We start from the raw sequence: 21,957 nt of genomic DNA on the forward strand, positions 1-21,957 counted from the left end.
CTCCCGAACTACTTATTTTTAGGGATAATTATCCATGACGACCCAATTAACACTAATTTAGCTAACTAATTCATAAAACTAAAACTTTCATTTACCAATTTCCTTCGCATTACTCAATTTCCCAAGCAAGGCTTTTGTCTCAAATATTTTATGGCTGCATCTAACGTCTCGTTAGACTGCCTACGTACCCTAAACAGGGATCAAGCCATTCGTAGTTCATATACTTCAAGCATTCACAATAATTATATATCAAAGTAATATGCCTAATCAATTTAAAAGCGTCGATAGAACTCTAAAAAATATATACGATAAAAAGGAAAAGATGCACTCACCTGGAGTCCACGCTATGATTCTCTAGCACACGCATCGAGGCGTCCTGAATGATTGGTCCCTGTGACCAATTATCAAATCACATCTCAGAACTCTTATCCGCAGAATATGTAATTCACATAAAACACAACCTCAACGACATTATAAAATAGTTTGAGACCCATTGACCACAAGTCAACCGTCGATCAAAGATCGACAGTAGGATTTACAACCCTGTATAACTTGACCCGGAAGATCCGCATATCAGATTTTCAATCCGCAACTCCCAACGATCCACAATATGTTTCTAGAATAACATATTAAAATTTCATTACGATCCAACGGTCAGATCTCCGCCAATTACCTAAAACAAGTGGCCGCGAACATTTATTTTACTTACAAATCCAATTCAGGAAGATCCGTAAGTTGGATTCCCGATCCATAAGTCGGATTCCCGATCCATAAATTCCTATGATCTTTAAATATTACGTATTATAATGTATCCAGTTTTGGTGACGATCCAACAGTCGGATTATCGATTCACATTTTTATCAAGTAACGTATCGTAACGAATTTAGGTTCCAACTATCAACCTACGTCATTCAAATGAAAAAACTGAATTCAAGACATTTGACATAGCCTAAAAATAGCATTGGCGGCCCACTGGCCACGCCGCCGCGGGTGGCGGTCGGCCGCCCCGATTCGCCGGAAAATCCAACTATTTCCAAAAATTCTCAAACTTCACAGAAAAGAAGATCTCAGTGAGTGGAGAAACTTTCATACCTGCCATGAAGTCCAAAAGTGGACGGAAGAAGGTCAATTTTGCCCACAAAGCCGGCGGGTGCCTAAAACTTCCCGACGTCAATTCGTCGTCTACGGTGGTCCAACGGGGTCAAGATTGGTTGGGTTTTGCTCCTGGGATGATGGGATACAAAGCCCAAGTGGTGTCATCGGCCATCGCTTTGCCGATTTGCCGGAAAATCCAAAAGGGTGGCCGGAGCACCATTGATTTTCGTCAACTTTTGTAACCTCCAACCGCCACATACCATGGTTAATCAAGGTGGTTCTTGGGTGGGTTTTGTAGAGGGGAATGAGAGATTCAAGATGGTGGTGGTGGCATCGAAAATCTCCACCGGAGTTGGCCGGAATCGGCCTTGGAAAATGGACCCGCGGTGGGTGCGGGTGGACGGGAACTACTTCCTTTTTTTTTTTTTTTTTTTTTCCTCCATTTCTGATTGTGCTTCACCTTAAATAACCAATTTCTGATTGGGGATTTAATTTAATTAACACTAAACCTTGAATAACCAATTTCGAACGTCCGTAACTATACCGTTATAATCCGGTCTCGCAAACAAATTTCGCCTATACGTTCGTACCAATGAGTACTACGAGGATATGCTAAAAGAATAAGTCCCACATCTCTCAAGTCGATGGTCAACGGAAGTCAAAGCCCTTACCTTTAGGGCAATTTCGTAAATTCACGTTTTTAAAATAAAATAAAAACGTAAAATTTGGAACGGGTTGTCACATATATATATATATATATATATATATATATATATGCGCATTAGGGTTGCCGCATGTTTCAGCGGAAACAGAGAGCATATCAATATGAGAATGTTCTTTGTGATTCTCGTAATTGATTTATTGTGTTAAATCATATTCATATAATTTATATTGCATGATTGCAGATCTCATATGCGTTGAGAAGAAGTATTGTGCAAAGTTCGTGTTGGACTGATCAATGACCGCAACCTTGTCATGCCACACTTTCATATAGAGAGAGAAAATTTGACGAGTACTCAATTAGCAAGGGCGTGAAAGGCGAAGCTGCCTTCTAGTATACATGTCTAGTAGTTGGAGTGCTAATAACAATTCTTTTTTTGTATTTGTTTGATTTATAGTAGATTGTTTTCTACGTGACAAAGTTCCCGAGAAATTTTCATAGGTTTTATCTTGTTAAATCCTTCAGTGTTGTATATTAATTGTGCATTGCTAGTTAATTTTATATTTCGTTACTGCGAATAGTTAGGATTGCAAATCTGTTTCAATCGTAGGATATGATATTAATGAACGTGTACATGTGGACCATTATGGTACTTTCAAATTGGGGTAGGATTCTCTCCCCTCTTTTTTTCCCTCCCCCCTCCTATTTGAACGGTCACAGTTAAGCCATGTCAATATTTTATATTAATTTTTTATAACGAGAGAAAGACAAAATAAGAAAATGTGAGAGGAAGAGAGGAAAGGGCATGGAAAGAGAAGGAGAGAGAATTATAATCCTTTCAAATTGGAATGCCACAAGTTTAGTAATCATGATTTTGCTTTTCACTAAAAGTTATGAACCATACAAATTGACCACTACACAAAGATTTATTTCCTACAATTAATGTCAACATATCCACTTGGGTTCTACGTTGGCAAACACAATTCACAAAAATCAACCATTATTAAACTAACTTCAATTCCTTAATTACCATTGTCATCGCTTCCTCCTCTTTAAAGGCACTCTTCTCTTTAGAGAATCAGAAACATAAAAACTCATTAAAAGATGAAGGCCTTAGAATATGTAATACTATTATGTGCAGCATTTCCAATCTTTAGTTTGATTTCAGTGTCATGTATCAATTCATCCTCAGTTGAATACAATTTTCTCCAATGCCTTTCAAATCATTCTCATTCCTCAAATCCAATCTCTGAGGCACTTTTCACCCCCAAAAGTGCCTCTTTTTCTTCTATTCTGCAGTCATATGTGAGAAATCTCAGATTTATGGATCCCATAATCCCGAAACCTATGGTAATTATTGCAGCCAAGCACGAATCCCATGTTCAAGCCACAGTCATATGTGCCAAAACCCTTGGCTTGGAAATTAGAATTAGAAGTGGCGGACATGACTATGAAGGCGTCTCCTATGTATCCAGAGACGCAAAAGATTTCATCCTTCTTGACATGTTTAATCTTCGGTCCATCAACGTCGATTTGGCAGATGAAAGTGCATGGGTTCAATCTGGGGCTATACTTGGTGAAATTTTTTATGCAATTTTTAAGAAAAGCAAGTACCATGCCTTCCCTGCTGGGGTCTGTCCTACAATTGGTGCTGGTGGGCATTTCACAGGAGGTGGTTATGGTAACATGATGAGAAAATATGGGCTTTCCTCTGATAACATTGTTGATGCAAAAATAGTAAATGTAAATGGTACAATTCTTGATAGAAAATCAATGCGGGAAGATCTATTTTGGGCCATTAGAGGAGGTGGTGGATCAAGTTTTGGGGTCATTCTTGCTTGGAAAATCAAGCTGGTCCGGGTTCCTGCCATGGTAACGGTGTTTGATGTCAAAAAAACATTGGCAGAAGGTGCAACAGACATTCTTGTGAAATGGCAACAAGTTGCTGATAAGCTAGATAATGATCTCTTCATAAGAGCCGTTCATAAACCAGTCAATCGAACAATTGAGGTTTCTTTTGTTTCCTTGTTTTTGGGGAGCTCCGATAGACTTTTGAAGCTGATGAGCCAAAGCCTTCCTCAATTGGGTTTGCAGAAAAAAGATTGCATAGAGATGAGTTGGATTCAATCGGTTTTGTTTTGGGCTGACTACAGAAATGGAACCACTCCTCCAGATGTTCTGCTCAACAGGTTCCCCAGCTCGGGAAAAGTGTTCTTGAAGCGCAAATCCGATTACGTGAAAGAACCAATTTCAAAGACGGATTTGGAAGCCTTGTGGAAGGTGATGATTGAGATTGGAGAAGTTATGATGCTGTGGAATCCTTATGGAGGAAAAATGAGTGAGATTCCTGAGACAGCTACTCCATTTCCTCATAGAGCAGGCAACCTATTCAAGATTCAGTATTCAGTTAACTGGAAGGAGGAAAGGGTTGAGGCCACCAAAAAGTACTTGCGTTTGATGAGAAAACTTTTTGAAGCAATGACTCCTCATGTGTCCAAGAATCCAAGGGAGGCTTTTTACAACTATCGTGACCTTGACGTTGGTACGAATTTAAAAGGTGCATACACTGAAGCAAAAGTGTATGGAACTAAGTACTTCAAGGGTAATTTTGAAAGATTAGTGCGTATTAAGACAGCGGTGGATCCTGACAATTTTTTCAGAAATGAACAAAGTATTCCAACTAATAAATCTATGGAACTATGAAAGAGAAGCAGTGGAGCTGTTTTTGGTATTTTGCAGATATAGAAATCAAAGATGAAGATTTTGTTGAGATTAGAGAAACTACGACATAGAGAACGCTCAAGCTTCCATGAATTACATACTCGTTCTTTTTTTTCTCTTGTTTTCTTTCTTTCTCCTCTCTTACTTCTCTAGTTTTCATTCTATTTTGGTAGAGTAACTTCAACACACGCAAGACCATCACTATTAGCCAGCATAATTAACGATCCAGATAAGCTGTACTAACGAAGTTACAACAATTCTTTTTGGAGAAATAGAGGCTAAACAATAAAGATCATTATATTCAATCACTGTAAAGGAGGATCACACCAGAAGCTAATACAAAAAGTAGCTTAACAGAAACGCCATCCACAAGAACTCAGAAATGAAAACTAACTAATAAACAATCACAACCATATATTTCTTGTTATGAAGTCCCAATCCATATAACTATTCTTCTCTTCTCTTTTCCTACCTCTGTTATATAGATGATATAAATAAATGGTGAATGTAGCACTACTCAATATTTTGCATGTAAATCGTAATTTACTTTAGAAATTATTTTTCCTTTTGTTAAGAGGTGGAAGAAATTCTTCAATCCTCTCGACATCACCCGTCGGCCGAAATACAAACAATGGAATTTGTATTGGGCTCACCAAGGTGGGGCAAGTCGAGATCCAAATGCAAGGGTCTCTTTGTAGGATAATAGTGAGTACCCACTTTTTAATTTGTTTTCACATATTTTGTTGTTTTAAAAAGTAACAGGTATATTATTAATTCTCCTTGCGCTTTGAAAAACAAAAAATGTGGGACATTTTTGTTGATTAGGTCAAATAAAAAAGTAAGTATATAAAGTTCTCATGAATGAGAATCTAAATATTATCCTTCTTTGTATATGTCTTCGATTATAGGATGATGGGAAGCAGTAACAGATACAAGCAAGAGACCCTGTGCATTTGAGTTCACCAAAATGGGATTTGGATCCTCTCCTGAGCTAATGGAGGGATCCTCCTGACCCATCATCGTGAGCCATTGAATTTTTATCCAACGGCTACAAATAAGAGGTCCCTTTAAAGCTATAATAATTGTAGCCGTTGGATAAAAATCCAACGGTCCATAACGATGAATCAGAAGAATCTTTTCTATTAGTTCAGGAGAGGATCCAAATCCACCAAAATGAGCCCGTATGGGACCCGAAAGCATGCATCTCCGTTGTTTGGGTGACTTGGAGCAACAGATGAAGGAATTTGCTTGCCCTGTCAACTTGTATAGCACAAATTTAATGTCATAATAATATTCCGTGCCAATAATACAAGAAAATACATATATAAGAAAAAAAACTAATACATGTCGGTCATGTGGCGTCCGTGCCATACAAGTCTTTCTTAGAATCTTGCGTGCCTCTCCAATTTATCTCTCTTCAATTATCAATCACCCACCTTTTCAAGCAGAAACTTCCTTCCAACTTCCTTTTATTATTGCTTAGTTGTTAAGTAGACACATGGTATTCAATCTGACAGAACGCAAGTCAGGATTGTTAGGATGCCAAGTGGCATCATCGGGTTTGTCCAAATGTAAGGCCAAGATGGCTAGTTAATTGACAAGACTGTTAGAAATTGTGGGATTGTCTGTTAGAATAATCTGTTAGGAGGTTGTTTGGTGAGCGAGATACGGGCGAGTATATAGGGAAATACCTGTAAGAAGGAAAGTGTGTATATTGTTTTGTTGTTGAATGTAATACAGGAGATTTCATGGAAACTCGAGCCATTTCGGCAGTTTTACCCCTTGGGTTCTTCCTTCTTCTCCACGTTTCAATGGCAGCTTCAGATCCAAATCCAACCCAAGACACCTTCCTCCAATGCCTTTCCAATTTTTCCCAAGATTCCTCCCCACCGATCTCTGCAGTCACGTATTTCCCCACCAACCCTTCATACACATCCATCTTAAATTCATACATCAGAAACCTTCGCTTCACAGACCCCCAAACCTCAAAACCCTTATTCATAGTCGCCCCGACAAACTTTTCCCACATCCAAGCTTCAATCTTTTGCTCCAAAATCCATGCCCTGCAAGTGAGAATCCGCAGTGGGGGTCACGACTATGATGGCCTCTCTTATGTGTCTGAACTTCCGTTCATCATCATCGACATGTTTAGTCTTCGATCTATAAGTATCGACATAGAAGATGAGAGTGCTTGGGTTGAGTCTGGTGCGACACTCGGTGAAGTTTATTACAGAGTTGCAGAACAGAGCAAGATCCATGGCTTCCCAGCTGGTGTTTGCCCGACTGTTGGGGTTGGAGGGCACTTGAGCGGAGGCGGATATGGTAATATGATGAGAAAGTATGGCCTTTCTGTTGATAATATAATTGATGCTTTAATTGTTGATGTTAATGGAAGAATCTTAGATAGACAGTCAATGGGAGAAGACCTTTTTTGGGCTATTAGAGGTGGAGGCGGAGCTAGCTTTGGTGTGATTGTTTCTTGGAAAATCAAATTGGTTTCCGTCCCGGAAATTGTCACTGTTTTTAGAGTCGAGAGGACTTTAGAACAAGGCGCCACCGACATTGTTCATCGGTGGCAATATGTTGCTGATAGAATTCATGAAGACCTTTTCATTAGGGTGGTTGTGATGCCAGGGAATAAGAAGGGACATCAGACAGTGAAAGCCAAATTTGTGGCATTGTTTCTAGGAAATGCAGAAAGGCTTCATGCTTTGATGGATGAGAGCTTACCCCAATTGGGTTTGAAGGATGAGGATTATTCCGAAATGAGCTGGATCGAATCGGTTTTGTATTGGTCTAATTACGCAATTGGAACTCCCACTGATGTGTTGCTTGAAAGACAAGAAAAATCAAAAAAGTTTCTGAAGAAGAAATCTGATTATGTCCAAGAGCCAATGTCAAAGGCAGGTCTTGAAGGACTTTGGAACAAAATGATGGAACTGAAAAAGCCAGTGCTAACATTCAATCCCTATGGAGGAAAAATGAGCGAAATTTCGGAGCTCGCAACCCCGTTTCCACATAGAGCAGGAAATGTGTACAAAATCCAGTACTCGGTGAATTGGAAAGAAGAGGGTGTGGAGGCTGCAGACAGAAATATTGATCTGATAAGAAGGCTTTATGAGTTTATGACTCCTTATGTCTCAAAGTCACCAAGGTGTTCATATCTGAATTATAGAGATGTTGACTTGGGTACAAATGGAAATGGCAATGCAAGCTACTCAGAAGCTAGGGTTTGGGGGAGAAAATACTTCAATGGGAATTTTGACAGATTGGTACAAGTGAAGACTGCAGTAGATCCAGGAAACTTTTTTAGTTATGAACAAAGTATTCCATCTCTTACAGCTTGGGAGGGTAAAATGGCCGAGTAATGGCTGCTTTGTTTATACTTTCTCTCTCTCTCTCTCTCTCTCTCTCTCTCTCTCTATATATATATATATATTACTTATCGATTGGATTGTGAAGTTGTAAAGATCAAGAAATGAGTATTTATTTCTGATAAAGATATTGTGGATGGTATTAAGATTTAAGACAATATTAGTGCGGCAGTAAACTTTTCTACAAAGATTGGGTTGCGTTCAATTTGGGCCAGAGCCCTATCAGTATACTGGGCTTTAAGCCCAACACAAATGCTCATATTTGATGTATACTCTTCTAATTTTTAACTCTCAGCCATTGTCTTGTTTCCAGATTAAAATGCATAATATGTTGAAGGAAGAAATAAAGAACAATTGTGTCGAACTTGAAAATAGAAAATGGATTGTTCAAGAAACTTATCCATTCTAATTTCCTTCAAAATGAGAGACATAGAAAGAAAGAAAAAAAGTTTTTCTTCTGTTTAATCCAATACATACGATTCTGTTTTCTGAGATAGTCGGATAATAAAAGTGGCCTGGCTTGTTCGTCTGCTTGTATTAGACATAAATAATAATCTTATACCTGTTATATATCGAAATAGTTGCGTTAGATTATATGATAAGAAAAGTCAAGAGAAAAACCGTCCAAGTGAAAATAAAGACAAATAGGTTATGATTGTATCAAATCCAGATAATAAAAAGAATTACAAACCCAATTAAATATCCAAATTAATTTATTCGAAAGTTCTAATTAACAAAGGAATCATGGAAAAATAGGATCAGTAAAATATCTATATTACACTAAGGCGCCAACCAGAATACTTTGGTATGACTTTCATCATTCATGGAATTCAAATCTTAGACTTCTCCAAAATGAAGAGAAATATAGATAAATCATAGTGTTAATTGCAAGCAAATCATTAATTGCACATGGAAATATGGTTAATAAGCCAACAAGGGTTGATTGAGTAGGTAAACATCGTTCTATTCACTAGATCAAAGGCCTAAGTTCGAGTTCCACTGTTGGCAATATCTCTTGGTGCACAATTTGTAAAAAACAAAAAAAGGGCTAAGACTTCATTTGTAAATCCTCAAAAATGCTTATAGTATGCCCAAACCTGAGATGTGGGGTAGCCTCCCCTCCATCCTAAACCTTTTTTTTTTTTTTTTTTTTCCTCACAAAGAAAAATGATATATAAAAGGAAATTCTTATTGCAAGTGGAAACACAAACTTTCCTAAAAAGTTCAAGTTCAAATTCTTATTGGAAACGGACTTACATTGCAGCTTTGCACCTAAAAAGGTTCAAAGAAGTGACGAACTGGAATCAAAGTAAGAAGTACTTGTAAACAAGGCTCTCTATACCAAATTAGACAACTAATAGACTGCAAAAGATGTTATCATGTTAGAGAATGAACTTACAATGTATACCAAACTTGCCATCTTTAATTATATATTTTTCTATGGTTTGGTGTGTTAGATGTGAAGATTGAAGAAAAGCTTGGAGAAATTGAAGACAAATACGTAGAGATTGCAAAGAAAGGAGAGCTCAAGAGTTTGGAAGAATAAAATGTATTTTTTTTTTTATGACGAAGTAATCTTACACATCAGCTATATATTTTGCTTTCTTACACAACTTGTAATAGAAGCTAAGTCTACGGATAATATTCTCTCCTAACTTCCTTAGCCACTTTTAACAACTTATAACAACTTTTTAACAATCCTTATAACTACCTACTTTATCTATTGACGAGTGGCATTAGCTAGACCCTTGATATATCTTGACTTAGATCCTTAGCTTTGTCTTCATGCTTGAGGGAACTAAGCATGAGATTGCCATAGTATTGTTGAAACAAGGATGCATACAGTCCTTTAGTGAGTATATCAGTTGAATGATCTACATAATAAACATGATGCACATGAAGATCTCCTCTAGTGACTCTTTCTCTGACAAAGTGATAATTTGTCTCAATGTGTTTGGACTTATCATGAAACACGGGATTAAGGATAAAGCAATAGCTGAGACATTATCACAGTGGATCATTGGTGGTAGAAAAAGAGAACATATAGGTCACAGAACAACTGCCTAATCGAAGCAATTTCTACAACTATGATTGCAAGGACCTATATTCAGCCTCTGTTGAAGATTGTGAAACAGCGTGCTGCTTCTTTGATGCCCATGAAATAGGATTCGAACCAAGAAATACCACAACCTCTGAGGTTGATCTTCTATCATTTGGGTCACCAGCCTAATCTATATCACTATATGATTGTAAATGCACATGATGTGGTTTAAAATGAATACCATAAGTGGAAGTGCCCTTGAGGTATTTGAGAATCCTCTTTACTGCAATGACATGAGATTCCATAAGGTTATGCATGAAGTGGCAAGCTTGATTCACAGAAAATGCTATGGTAGGCATTGTGGATGTGAGATACTGAAGTGCTCCAACTACACTCCTATATTGAATAGGGCAATGATATGGTTTACCATCATCTTTAAGTAACCTGTTATATGGTAGACATGGAGTATCACATGGTTTACAATCCTACAAGTCAACTCTGTCAATCAACAAACAACCTTTTCTGGTGTATTACTGATTTGTAAGCCAAGAAAATAGTGTAGTGTACCCAAGTCGTTCATTTCAAATTTTGTAGTAAGTTCTGTAATCACATATGATATTAACTGAGAAAAACTACCAGTTAGAATCACATCATCCACATAAAGAAGCAGTACAACAATGCCTTTTAAAGATTGCATGCTAGACAAACAGAGATGGATCAGCTTGAGAAGCTTTGAACTCTAATGCTAGTAAAAAGCTAATGAACATCTCATTTGAAACTATTGGAGCTTGCTTAAGTCCATATAGTGACTTTTGAAGCCTACAAACATAATTGGGTGGATAATGTGAACTTTGAAAACGTGCTCCATATATACTTCTTCCTGAAGAATGCCATATAAAAATGGATTTTTTACATCCAATTACCTGAGTGGCCACTTGAATTGAGCAGCTAAGCAATGATTAGTCTAATGGAAGTGCTCCAACTACATACACTCATGTATTAAACAAGGCTATGATATGGTTTACCACCATCTTTAAGTAACATGTTATATAGTAGACATGGAGTAGCACATGGTTTACAATCTTACAAGTCAACTATGTCAATCAACTCATTCACATAATTTGATTGTGACACAAACAACCTTTCTGGTGTATTACTGATTTTTAAGCTAAGAAAATAGTGTATTGTGACAAAGTCGTTCACTTCAAATTTCGTAGTAAGCTCTGTAATCACAAGTGATATTAACTGAGAAGAACTACCAGTTAGAATCACATCATCAACATAACAAAGCAGTACAACAATGACTTTTGAAGAGTGCATGCTGGACAGACAAATATGGATCAACTTGAGAAGGTTTAAACCCTAGTGCTGGTAAAAAGATGAACCTCTCGTTCTAGACTCTTGAAGCTTGCTTAAGTCCATATAGTGACTTTTGAAACCTACAAACATAATTGGATGGATATTGTGAACTTTGGAAACCTAGAGGCTGCTCCATATATACTTCTTCTTGAAGAATGCCATGTAAAATGGATTTTTTTACATCCAATTACTTGAGTGGCCACTTGAATTGAATAGCTAAAGCAATGGTTAGTTTAATGGTTGTAGGCTTAACCATATGACTAAAAGTTTTCCCATAGTCTACACCCTCTTCTTGGCTATAACCCTTTGCGATTCATTTGCATTCTTCTTAACTCTGTAAACACATTTACACCCAACTAGGTTCTTATCATGTGGAAGAAGAACTAGAGACCACCTATTCTAAGAGTACAAGGCATCAATTTCTTCCTTCACTGCATCCTGCCATTCTGGTACTTTTGATGCAGCTTTGAATGTTTTTGGTTCTGAGGTAGGTGATTGAGAGGAACCAACACTAGCTGAGAAGCCTTCCTTTTAGTAATATCATTCTTGGACCTTGTTTGCATAGGATGCACATTCATTGGGATAGAAGAACAACGTGAAGTTGTTCATGTTGAAAATCAGGGTCCACAGGGACGAGATACTGTGTAGGTGAGTTACCAGTAGATAGTGGACTAGGAGAATGATGTATTGACAAGAGATTGAACTATGTGAGGATGATGTTTGAATAAACTATGAGGCACTAGATACGTGCGTTTCCAAAAAATCTGAAGCACTAGATGCATACTATGAATCTGAGGCTCTAGATGAGTGTGAATTCAATAACTCTGTGGTTAGAGAGAATTGGAAAAGTATGTCATTAATCTAGATACGTATGTTTCCAAAAAGTATGAGGCACTAGATGCAGTCGATGAATTTGAGGCTCTAAATAAATGTGAATTCAATAATTCTGTGATCGGAGAGAATTGAAAATGTACGTCATTAATCTTTCCAAATATTCAGAAGAGAATGTGTAGTAGAAGACAAAGTATATACGACTTTGTTAAGTCGATCCTTTTTATTAAAGCAGTGGTCCCTTGATTTGAAAAGTCCAATACTTATGGCAGGCTCCATCCCCTTCGCCCACTGAATCGACATTATGTATGATCATTAACCTTGCTAGTGCCAAATAATGCGACAATGCTTATCTTCCAAAAACTGCACTTTGAATCACAACACGACAGACTATTTCCTTTAGCATTTCTTTTAAAAGGTTTGGTACAAAAAGATTAAAAGGTTTCTGGATTGTAATTAAAAACAATTATAAATTAGAGGCGGCATGGATAATAAAGTTAAAAAATTTCCTTGTAAAATGTGGAAATTTTGAACTATGTTCTCGAAGTTCCGTGATAATCACCCATATTTATTTTAAAAGTATTTGACGTGCTTCTAATAAAAGCATTTATGAGTACAAATGTTTTTAGCTAGAGCAATATTTTTAAATTTTGTCATTGTTTAGGTCTATTGAAACTGTGTACATCTAATATGAATTCAATCTCATGTCATTTGGCATTATAGTTTAATGGTAATTTTTTCTACTTAGTTTTATGTCAACTCATGTGAATGACGAGCTCAATACAAAATTATTTTAGTAGGTTCACTGTTTAGCTTAAGATATTTTTTTAGGAGTTTTAACGAAAGGCCATGATACTGTTTACTTTAACGAAAAACCACATTTTACACTAAAAAGTCAATCATGGTACTATTCACTTTACCCTTTATTTTGTCCATATCATTAAAAGTCAAAGTTTTCAAACCCTTTTTTCATTAGTTTTCCTTATTTTTTTCTAATACAACAATACAATATATTACATTAAAGGATGGTGAAAATACATTGGTGATGAGATCATTCACGATATTCAAATATATAAAATCTCACTTATTAATGAAGAAAAATACCATTAAATTATAATACTAAATTATTTTGAAGACATACGTAATCGATGATTAATGTTAGTCATCTAGATGCATACTGACCATAATAAGCACACGTTACCTGTACCCACAACTGGACAACTACATAGATATATGCGTGCATTTCGTTATCAAGACAAAGCACTCTCAGTTGGAAAAATCAAAACGAGGAATTTTTTAATACAGGTGAACTTGTTTGACATATATGCATATGGTCTCCGGTTGGAACATTTATTTTTTTTCCTTCTAAAAGCTGAGTTATAAAAATTTGTTAATTATACCCAGAATAACTGACATATTTACTAACAAGTCCACTTTGGTGCATGTATGTATGCTCCAAGGTTTTAATAGTTTTGTAAGTGATAAAATAACCTGCGATCATTGTCATTACATGCTGTCTATAATTCTTGCGTACCGTAATGTCCTTGAAATAGAAATTTCGTCTCTACTCAATGCTTGTAGTTCTATGGACGTCTGCTTCACCAAAATTCAACGATCAAGTCAGAATTATAGAAGAAGAATTGTATTTTCTATGTTCTAAATGTCATGCAGATGGATGTATATGTAATATGATTACGCCTGTTCGCAATAGGTATGAGGAAGTGATGCATTTGTTGGGAGACATCTTCTCAGAAGGGTGTTTTCTTTCCGCCTTTTTTCACACTTCAGACTTCATCTGAAAAAATGAGTCTGTTGGTAAAAAAATAATTAATTAATTTAATTATTAGAGCCCAAGAGCCCCAATGCTTAAGGCCTATCTTTTGATAATTAATTAGTACACCCCAAGATCCAACCCCAAGGGTAAACCCAATTTTAGTCTCCAAGACCTATCATTCCAATCACTTTCTATAAGGGACAAAACCTTATAAAGTGAGGAAACCTTTTGGGAATGGCCAATGTGGGACAAAGAAATTTTTACTCAAAATTTCCAACACCACTTTGCCGTGTGGTGCAGATGTGCCGACGAGGACGTCAGGCCCCTAAAGGGGTGGATTGTAACATCCCACATCGATCAACGAAAAGGGGGTGATGTGCCTTATATGTACATGTCCACCTCCATACAGCATGAGGCCATTTGAGAACTCACTGGCTTCGAATTCCATCGGAACTCCAAAGTTAAGCCAGTTTGGGCGAGAGCAATCCTAGGACGGGTGACCCAGTGGGAAGTTCTTGTGTGAGTTCTCAGAAATAAAACCGTGAAGACGTGGCTGGAGCCTAAAACAGACAATATCGTGCTACGGCATAGTCGAGACTGGAATGTGACAACAAACCAGATTACTTTCCTAAAAGTTTCCATTGAATTTTCTACTCAATAGTCACACCATGAAAGAAAATTTTCTATAAATTTTTTTTATGCAGAATTGTCAAATGGGTACAATATTTAGTAATCAAATTTTAATATAGAGGTAATTTGCACAAACAAACAATAATAATAATCCCTTAATTGGCTACCACAATTCACAAATGCATACAACTAGCACAAATATTGGTAGGTCAACATGCCACAAAGGCAGCAGACGCAGCAGACCTACACCAGATACACGTAATGTTTTTTTTGTTTAATTGAAAAAATAATGTTGGCAATGCTATCATGGAAAAAGATATTATTGTGAAAATATATTAAAGAAAAAGTAAAGATACAATAAGTTAAAGGGTACATGAAGCCAAACCCTAACAAGAAGAAGAAGAAAATTATTAGAAACAAAAAATCAATTAAGAGAACTTCTAAGAGAAACAAAAATTTGGAAGTCCCGAAAGATTATGAACAAAGGCCGCAACTGCACACGTCAGACAAGAATCCCACCAATGAACCCTAACATGATCAACACCATAGTTTTCCAAACAATCTACCACCTAATTTCCTTCACGATAAATGTGAGCAAACGAACATGCATGGAAGAGAGGATGACAATTTGCCTAATCACTCGAGAGATTTTTCTGTGTGACCGTCACACGAGATGATACACCACGTGTCCATATATAAATGATGGGTTATGTGTGTTAAAAGGTTAATAACTTAAAAATTAAAATTTTCCACCACTTGCATAAAAACACGTGGTGTACCATCCATGTTCCCATCATAACTAAAAATTTCTCCAATCACTTGCCACTTGATTTCCTTCGCGATAAATGTAAGGATACACGTAATGTCACCGCTACACAAGTGAGACCACATCAAGTCATCGCTAATAACCGAAGTCACACCAAACTCATTTCTTGCAAGCGAGATCGCATTAAACCATGGCTCACCAAGCGGTGCCACATCACTCACTAGGCAAGACATTACTCGCTGGATGCGGTCCCTATTCTAAAAATCCCCGCCTAATGAAATAAAATAGAAATAAACTTTTAATTTTTTAATCTCAAATCCAATAACAAAGAATTAGTTTATCAAAGTGTTCAGTATTCAAGCGAGTACTCTACGCGCCATAAAATAATTGGAGGAACACGAAAAAAATATCATTTCTGACACTTAATATTATATAACATTAAAATACCGCTTGAATACCCGATACTTAAAAAATCTCTCCAAAAAAACCATGAATTATTAGTCACAAGTGACCAACAAAATGAGGATTACAATTTCAATTACAAAAGAGCAGTGATTTTTCTTCAAAGAAAAAAATAGTGCGCGGAAATAAGAACGAACGAGTGCAAATACTATTCCCACACGGGGGCGCTGGTGCCTCTCTGTCCATATAAAAGAGGACCAAAGCCCTTACAAACATCCAACAAATTTAACAAAACCGATGAGAGACGCAATGCCGAGGATTCTTAAACTTCTTGTTTCTCTTGTCTTTCTTCAAGCTTCTGCTTCATGGGCAACTTCGGATTCTGTCTATGACAGCTTCCTCCAATGCCTAAAAACCAAAACAAACTCATCCAACACATCTCAATTATCCAACATAGTCTATGCCCAAAACAACCCTTCATACACACCAGTTTTACAAGCCTACATCAGAAACTCCAGGTTCAACAAAACCTCCACCCCAAAACCACTCCTCATTGTCACACCCTTAACCGAATCCCATGTCCAGGCCTCCGTCCTCTGCGCCAAGCTCGCCGGCTTACAGCTCAAAATCCGAAGCGGCGGGCACGATTATGAGGGCATTTCTTACTGGTCTAGCCAGACATTTATTGTTCTTGACATGTTTAATCTCAGGTCGATCAAGGTGGACATTAAGGACAACTCCGTTTGGGCTCAGGCCGGCGCTACGCTTGGAGAGTTGTACTATAGGATTTGGGAGAAGAGTAAAGTCCATGCCTTTCCGGCGGGGATTTGCCAACTGGTTGGTGTTGGTGGGCACCTAAGTGGCGGCGGATATGGTAACTTGCTGAGGAAGTATGGTCTTGCTGTTGACAATGTCCTTGATGCTCAGATTGTCAATGCCAAAGGCGAACTTCTCGACCGAAAATCGATGGGGGAGGACTTGTTTTGGGCTATTAAAGGAGGAGGTGGAGGAAGCTTTGGTGTCATTATTTCGTACAAGTTGAAGTTGGTTTCTGTCCCGGAAGTTGTTACAATTTTTCGGGTTGAGAAAACGTTGGAGCAGAATGCAACCGCCCTCGTTTCTCGGTGGCAGGAGGTGGCGCCCACGACGGATGATGGGTTGTTTTTGAGGCTGTTGTTGCAGCCTGTCAGTTCTAAAGTGAAGAAGGGGGAAAAGACTATTAGAGCCTCAGTTTTGGCCGAGTTTTTAGGCACTGCTGATCAGCTTGTGAAATTGTTGGGTAAGGAGTTCCCTGAATTGGGGTTGAAGAAGGAGAATTGTACTGAGATGAACTGGATTGAATCCGTCCTCTGGTGGGCGAATTTCGACATTGGAACCTCTCCCAAGGCGTTGCTTGACAGAATGCCAAACGATGCAAATTTCTTGAAGAGGAAGTCTGATTATGTCCAAACCCCGATTTCAATAGGACGGGTTGGAGTGGCTGTGGAAAAAAATGATCGAGCTAGGGAAAACAGGACTTGTTTTCAATCCGTATGGTGGGGAAATGAGCCGGATTGCACCATCCGAGACACCTTTTCCCCACCGTGCCGGAAACTTGTACAAAATTCAGTACTCAGTGAACTGGGAGGATGCAGGGGAAGACTTGGAGAAGAACTACACCACACAAAGCAAGAGGCTTTTCAGTTACATGACCCCATTTGTGTCAAAGAATCCAAGAAGTGCTTTTCTGAACTATAGAGACCTTGACATTGGTGCTAGTTCAACTGGGGCTCCTTCTTATGAAGAAGGAAGGGTTTATGGAGTGAAGTATTTCAACGACAATTTCGATAGGCTGGTGAAGGTGAAGACCGCCGTCGATCCAGAAAATTTCTTCTACAACGAGCAAAGCATCCCAATTCTTCCAAGAAACGAATAGGAGAGCATAGGAAGTTGATACAAAAGCATGGATTTTTGGTTGTTGATTGATCATAGATTCATTGGAGTAAGTTAAAAAGGTTAAAGTATTATGAAAAGGCTAAATTATTGGGTTATTTTGATTCAGTTCTTGTCACAGTGAATAGATACAATGTGTTTTTACTTTTATCCTGCTCCAGATTAATATTTTGGTTTTGGATTTATGAGAGATCGTGACATGTATAAGAAAGTTGAAACAATGCCATTTATTCTAGTTAAAGGCTGTCTTGACCATTTCATTTCTACCTTCCGTAATGGTCTAAGTTTGCTTGCTGTGAATGTCATTTTCATTGGATTAGTTTATCTCAGAGGACTAGTTCTCATTCGGAAAAAAAAGAATGAGTTGAATTGAAAGGAAGTTATTCTTGCACTCTGTTTTTGCATGAAAAAAATTGATAAGGAGAAAAGCGAAAGTCTGAAAATTTTAAAGAATTATGCTTTTGACTAATTTTTTATTTCATTTTATTTGAACAGTCTGTCTAATTGGATTAAACCATCCATATGCAGATTCTTCACCTCGTCCTTGATAGAACATCTTTCCTGTCAAAAATCACAGTATCCGTTCCTTTCACAAGGTTATATAAGTTAAGTTTCCAAAAAAAGGTTATATAAGTTAAGTCGAGTTAAATTAGCGATCATTGAAAACTGTAACTGCAAAGAAGCTTCTGTAGGTGGGTGGGTCTCGACTTTGTGGTTATGAGTCTTTGTGACACGGTTAGATTTAAAGGGTGTGGATCCCATTTACTATTAGATGGAGTCCCACCATTCAAGGTCCCTTGTGAATCGGTCCTTTTTTCTTGGTAAAAATCTAACATCATGTGATGTGTCTCAAGTCACTCGAGAGTTCGAGACATATAGACACAACAAAATGTCCATAAGAGACAACTAAGAGTTTTTCGTTTTCACAGTCTAAGTGCATGTACAAATGAATAAATTTATCTACAGTGGGCACAATGTTGTAACTGTATCTCAAGGCACATACAATAACAATGTAACAACTTGTCTCGAAAAATTATTTGGATTTTAGAACAGAAGGGTATTTTAGTAATATCACGTGTAGGGAGATATTTTGTTTTAATTGTTTGCTTTTGGGCTTGGGTGGTGTGCCAATGGGGCATACCCTCTGATTTGGTCTCCCGGCCTCACTTTTTCTTTGCTCTCCCATCACTTTTTCTCTTCTTTCCCCCACTCTCCAGGACTCATTTTTCTCCTTTGTCAAGCTAAGGCTCAAGACCCCTCACCAGACCTACATCGCCATCATCTTATCCCTCCCCACATCCTCTGCAAGACCCATGAACCCAGGATTGATGAAGGAACCCCTCCCCCAAGCTCTTTCTCTTTCCTGTCACTGTGCAACCTTCCCCGACATGTTCCGCCATCTAGGCTAAAGGTAAGACTCTAAAACCTCTTGGGGTGTGTTTTAAGGTTAGTTTAGGGTAGGTTTGATGTTAGTGTACACTAGTTAGACGCAGAACAGCTCGGGGGAAACTTTCCCCAGATTCGGACGAGAATCTGTGACCCCAGACCATTTTTCGGACCAACTCCGACCACGACTGGCCTCATGATTGGTATAGTTCTAGTCCTTTCCTTTGTAGCTTTATTTTGGTATAAGGGTTAATGGGTTTTTGCTGAGTTGTGGGTTGACCGGAGCTTGAAAGCTCTGGCTTTCTTCTTCGGCGAGACGACCGACCCATAGCCTAAAAACGGGTCGACCTGACCCGACCTAACCTACTTGAGCCCAACCCAACCTAATAGCCAGCCCAGGCTTAAAAACCCAATTGTCCAAGCCTAGAAAACCAAGTCATACCAACTAAACCCAAAACCCAAGCTTTGGCCAGCCAAAACCCTCGGCCCAACCCGGCTAAACCGGCTCAATCCAGATGGAATATTTTGTTAGGGAATATTCTCTAGAATGTTCTTGGAATATTCTTTGTGTTGACTTTTACGAAATTTGTCCGGGACCTCTCTTAGGGTAATTCGACGTCCTAAATCTGTTTCTGACGTTCGTTTCCCCAAATTCAATAATTATGATAGAGTTTTATTAATTGGTACCTTTATGTGCTTAGGTGCAATTGTGTATGGCATTTTCGTCCTCTCTTGTTTGCAAGACTCTTCGCCAACTGTGTAAGGTGAGTGGACCCCTTCTAAAATGCATATTTTCCTATTAGAAATGCATACATGAAAAGCATGATTTAATGGTTACGTTTTATGAAATGTTTATGAGCAAAATAGATTTACAATTTATGAGTAGGGATGGTAATTCTAATTGTTAAACCCGTTCACCGTGGATAATCGCCCGAATGGATTAGATTTGGATATGAAAATTCGGGTATGGTTTGCATATGGGAAAAAACCTGTTAACTTTATTCGGTTATGGTTTTGGATATGGTTATAGGGGTACCCAATCCATATCCGTACCCGAATCCGATCTGAATATTATATATATATATATATATATTATATATATATATTTATTCAATTATGCCTTTTGAAGTCTTGGAATCATGCCCACAACGTATTCAATTATTCTTATCCATATAGTACTAATTCATTATGCATGCATTAAACTCTATACTATCTTTATTATGCACTAAACATCATACATGGGGCATACCAACAACCTCATCAATTCAATACTCTTATTGTTATACTTAATCAAATTAATTCATTGAATCATTTTATATATCAATTATCAAATGTTTCAAGTTTATCAGATTCATCTCTCTTCAAGAGTCTCACTATCAAGAAATTGGTGCATGTTGTAAGCTCAATAGGTAATCTTTCATTCTTTTTCATGTTATTTGATTCATGCAAATTATCAATTAGCGTCAGTTTTTCAGTTTATTACATATGTTATGAGCCCATAGAATTATGCAAAATTAAATCAATAATTGTCTTCTTGTTTGTTGTCATATATTTAGTTTACATGTTTTATCTTCCCTTCGTATTTGTCTTTGTCCTCTTTTTCTTTTTTATTGGACCAATTTATCATATTGGCTTATCATGAACAACTTCAAATATATTATGTTTTTTGTAATTGGATGTGGCTATTTAATGGCAAAATTAGTATCTACTAAAATTTATAGTGCGTCCATTGGATGAATATATATATATATATATATTTTTTTTTTTATGAAGATGGATATAACCAATAACCGATTGAAAATCCGTTACCCGGTGGATATGGTTATGGATAATCCCCGATGATTATTTTGCTGTTATGGGTATGGTTAATTTTCATGGTTATGGGGATGGATATAGCATTTCCATCCCCAAACCAAACCGTTGCCATCCCTATTTATGAGATATCATGCTTTATAGAGAATATTTTGGAATAATAGTATATATGATTGATGACTATATACTACAAATAAGTTTTACGATGTGATGTTTTAGTTACTGAACTCCGATTTAGAAAGATATATACTTATGTACTTACATAATGGTTATTTGAACAGTTCTGCCTACAGTCGTATGTTCTGTCTACAGGCGATTGATACTTGTATGCCTTCGGGTGGGTGCTGTAGGAGCCTACAGACAATTGATACTTATATGCCTTCGGGTGGGTGCTATAGAAGCTTACGGGCAAATGAAGGCAAGGGCGGAAGATATTTTTATTGGCTACGACCGAGCATTTGTAGATAGCTTCGGCCAGAAGATATTCATATTGGCTTCGACCGGGCATAGGTTGGTGGCTTCGATCGGAAGATACTTATATTGGCTTCGACTAGGAGATGTAGTGTCCTACGGGCGAATGATACTACCTACGGACGAATGGTCTGCCTATGGGCGCATGATGTAGAGCCTTCAGATGAATGAAGAAGTGTTCTACATGCCTTCGGGTGAATGAAATTTTATATATATGTATATGCCTTTTATATATATACCACTACTAAACACACTATATATGATATATGTTTTATGAAAGGTTTTATGGCATGCTAGGGTTTTTAGAAAACCTATTACATATTATGCTATTGAGTTTTCATAAACTTTGGGGTTAGTACGTTATTTCATAATTATGTTAGTACTATTTATATATCAAATTGGTCCACTCATGTTTTGGTTTGTGCCCCCTTAGGATTTAGAATTGAGGCGTACAGTCCTAGTGTCAAGGCACTTCCGCATCGGCATCTTCGAGTCCCCTCGATGTAGGACCCATCTCTTTGTTCATTCAATTTTACATTATTTCTTTTTAGTGTTCTAGATTAGTTGTATGCTCCGAATACGTTCATCTTTTGCATATACATTATATTTAAATTTATAAGTTTTGTCTATTTTCATTGGTTCTCATGCGTATTAGTATGGCTTCGTCACCTTCGGTTGTCGGCCAGCACGTGCTTACCCTGG

General features: G+C 37.6%; 4 protein-coding genes across 4 annotated transcripts; all 4 read left to right on the forward strand.

Annotated features, from left to right (window-relative positions):
* The first annotated feature begins 2,860 nt into the window (after window positions 1-2,860).
* On the forward strand, window positions 2,861-4,554 carry LOC103952425 (berberine bridge enzyme-like 14). The gene has a single exon (XM_009364016.3). The coding sequence runs from the start codon at window positions 2,861-2,863 to the stop codon at window positions 4,457-4,459; it is 1,599 nt and encodes a 532-aa protein (XP_009362291.2). The 3' UTR covers window positions 4,460-4,554.
* Window positions 4,555-6,161: 1,607 nt separating this feature from the next.
* On the forward strand, window positions 6,162-8,039 carry LOC103952340 (berberine bridge enzyme-like 8). Its single transcript, XM_048582840.1, has one exon. The coding sequence runs from the start codon at window positions 6,226-6,228 to the stop codon at window positions 7,843-7,845; it is 1,620 nt and encodes a 539-aa protein (XP_048438797.1). The 5' UTR covers window positions 6,162-6,225; the 3' UTR covers window positions 7,846-8,039.
* Window positions 8,040-15,908: 7,869 nt separating this feature from the next.
* On the forward strand, window positions 15,909-17,827 carry LOC103952341 (berberine bridge enzyme-like 21). Its single transcript, XM_009363912.3, is given in 2 exon segments — window positions 15,909-17,118; window positions 17,120-17,827. Coding segments are annotated over 2 exon segments (1,617 nt in total). The 5' UTR covers window positions 15,909-15,951; the 3' UTR covers window positions 17,570-17,827.
* Window positions 17,828-18,700: 873 nt separating this feature from the next.
* Window positions 18,701-21,534, forward strand: LOC103952342. Its single transcript, XM_048582843.1, has 4 exons — window positions 18,701-18,997; window positions 19,674-19,736; window positions 20,338-20,381; window positions 21,097-21,534. The coding sequence occupies exons 2-4, from the start codon at window positions 19,686-19,688 to the stop codon at window positions 21,407-21,409; spliced, it is 408 nt and encodes a 135-aa protein (XP_048438800.1). The 5' UTR covers window positions 18,701-18,997; window positions 19,674-19,685; the 3' UTR covers window positions 21,410-21,534.
* Window positions 21,535-21,957: the final 423 nt, after the last annotated feature.

Source organism: the organism of the source record quoted next, unplaced genomic scaffold (genome assembly GCF_019419815.1).
Source record: "Pyrus x bretschneideri cultivar Hongxiangsu unplaced genomic scaffold, Pyrus_bretschneideri_v1 Contig19, whole genome shotgun sequence".
Classification (NCBI taxonomy): domain Eukaryota; kingdom Viridiplantae; phylum Streptophyta; class Magnoliopsida; order Rosales; family Rosaceae; genus Pyrus; species Pyrus x bretschneideri.

Bases quoted from the DNA above. Each gene is read 5' to 3' on its own strand.
- LOC103952425 (XM_009364016.3), top strand. From the start codon at position 2,861: ATGAAGGCCTTAGAATATGTAATACTATTATGTGCAGCATTTCCAATC.
- LOC103952340 (XM_048582840.1), top strand. From the start codon at position 6,226: ATGGAAACTCGAGCCATTTCGGCAGTTTTACCCCTTGGGTTCTTCCTT.
- LOC103952342 (XM_048582843.1), top strand. From the start codon at position 19,686: ATGGCATTTTCGTCCTCTCTTGTTTGCAAGACTCTTCGCCAACTGTGT. The intron at 19,737-20,337 runs GTGAGTGGACCC...ATCTCTCTTCAA, and splicing joins CTCTTCGCCAACTGTGTAAG to GAGTCTCACTATCAAGAAAT. The intron at 20,382-21,096 runs GTAATCTTTCAT...TTCTGTCTACAG, and splicing joins GCATGTTGTAAGCTCAATAG to GCGATTGATACTTGTATGCC.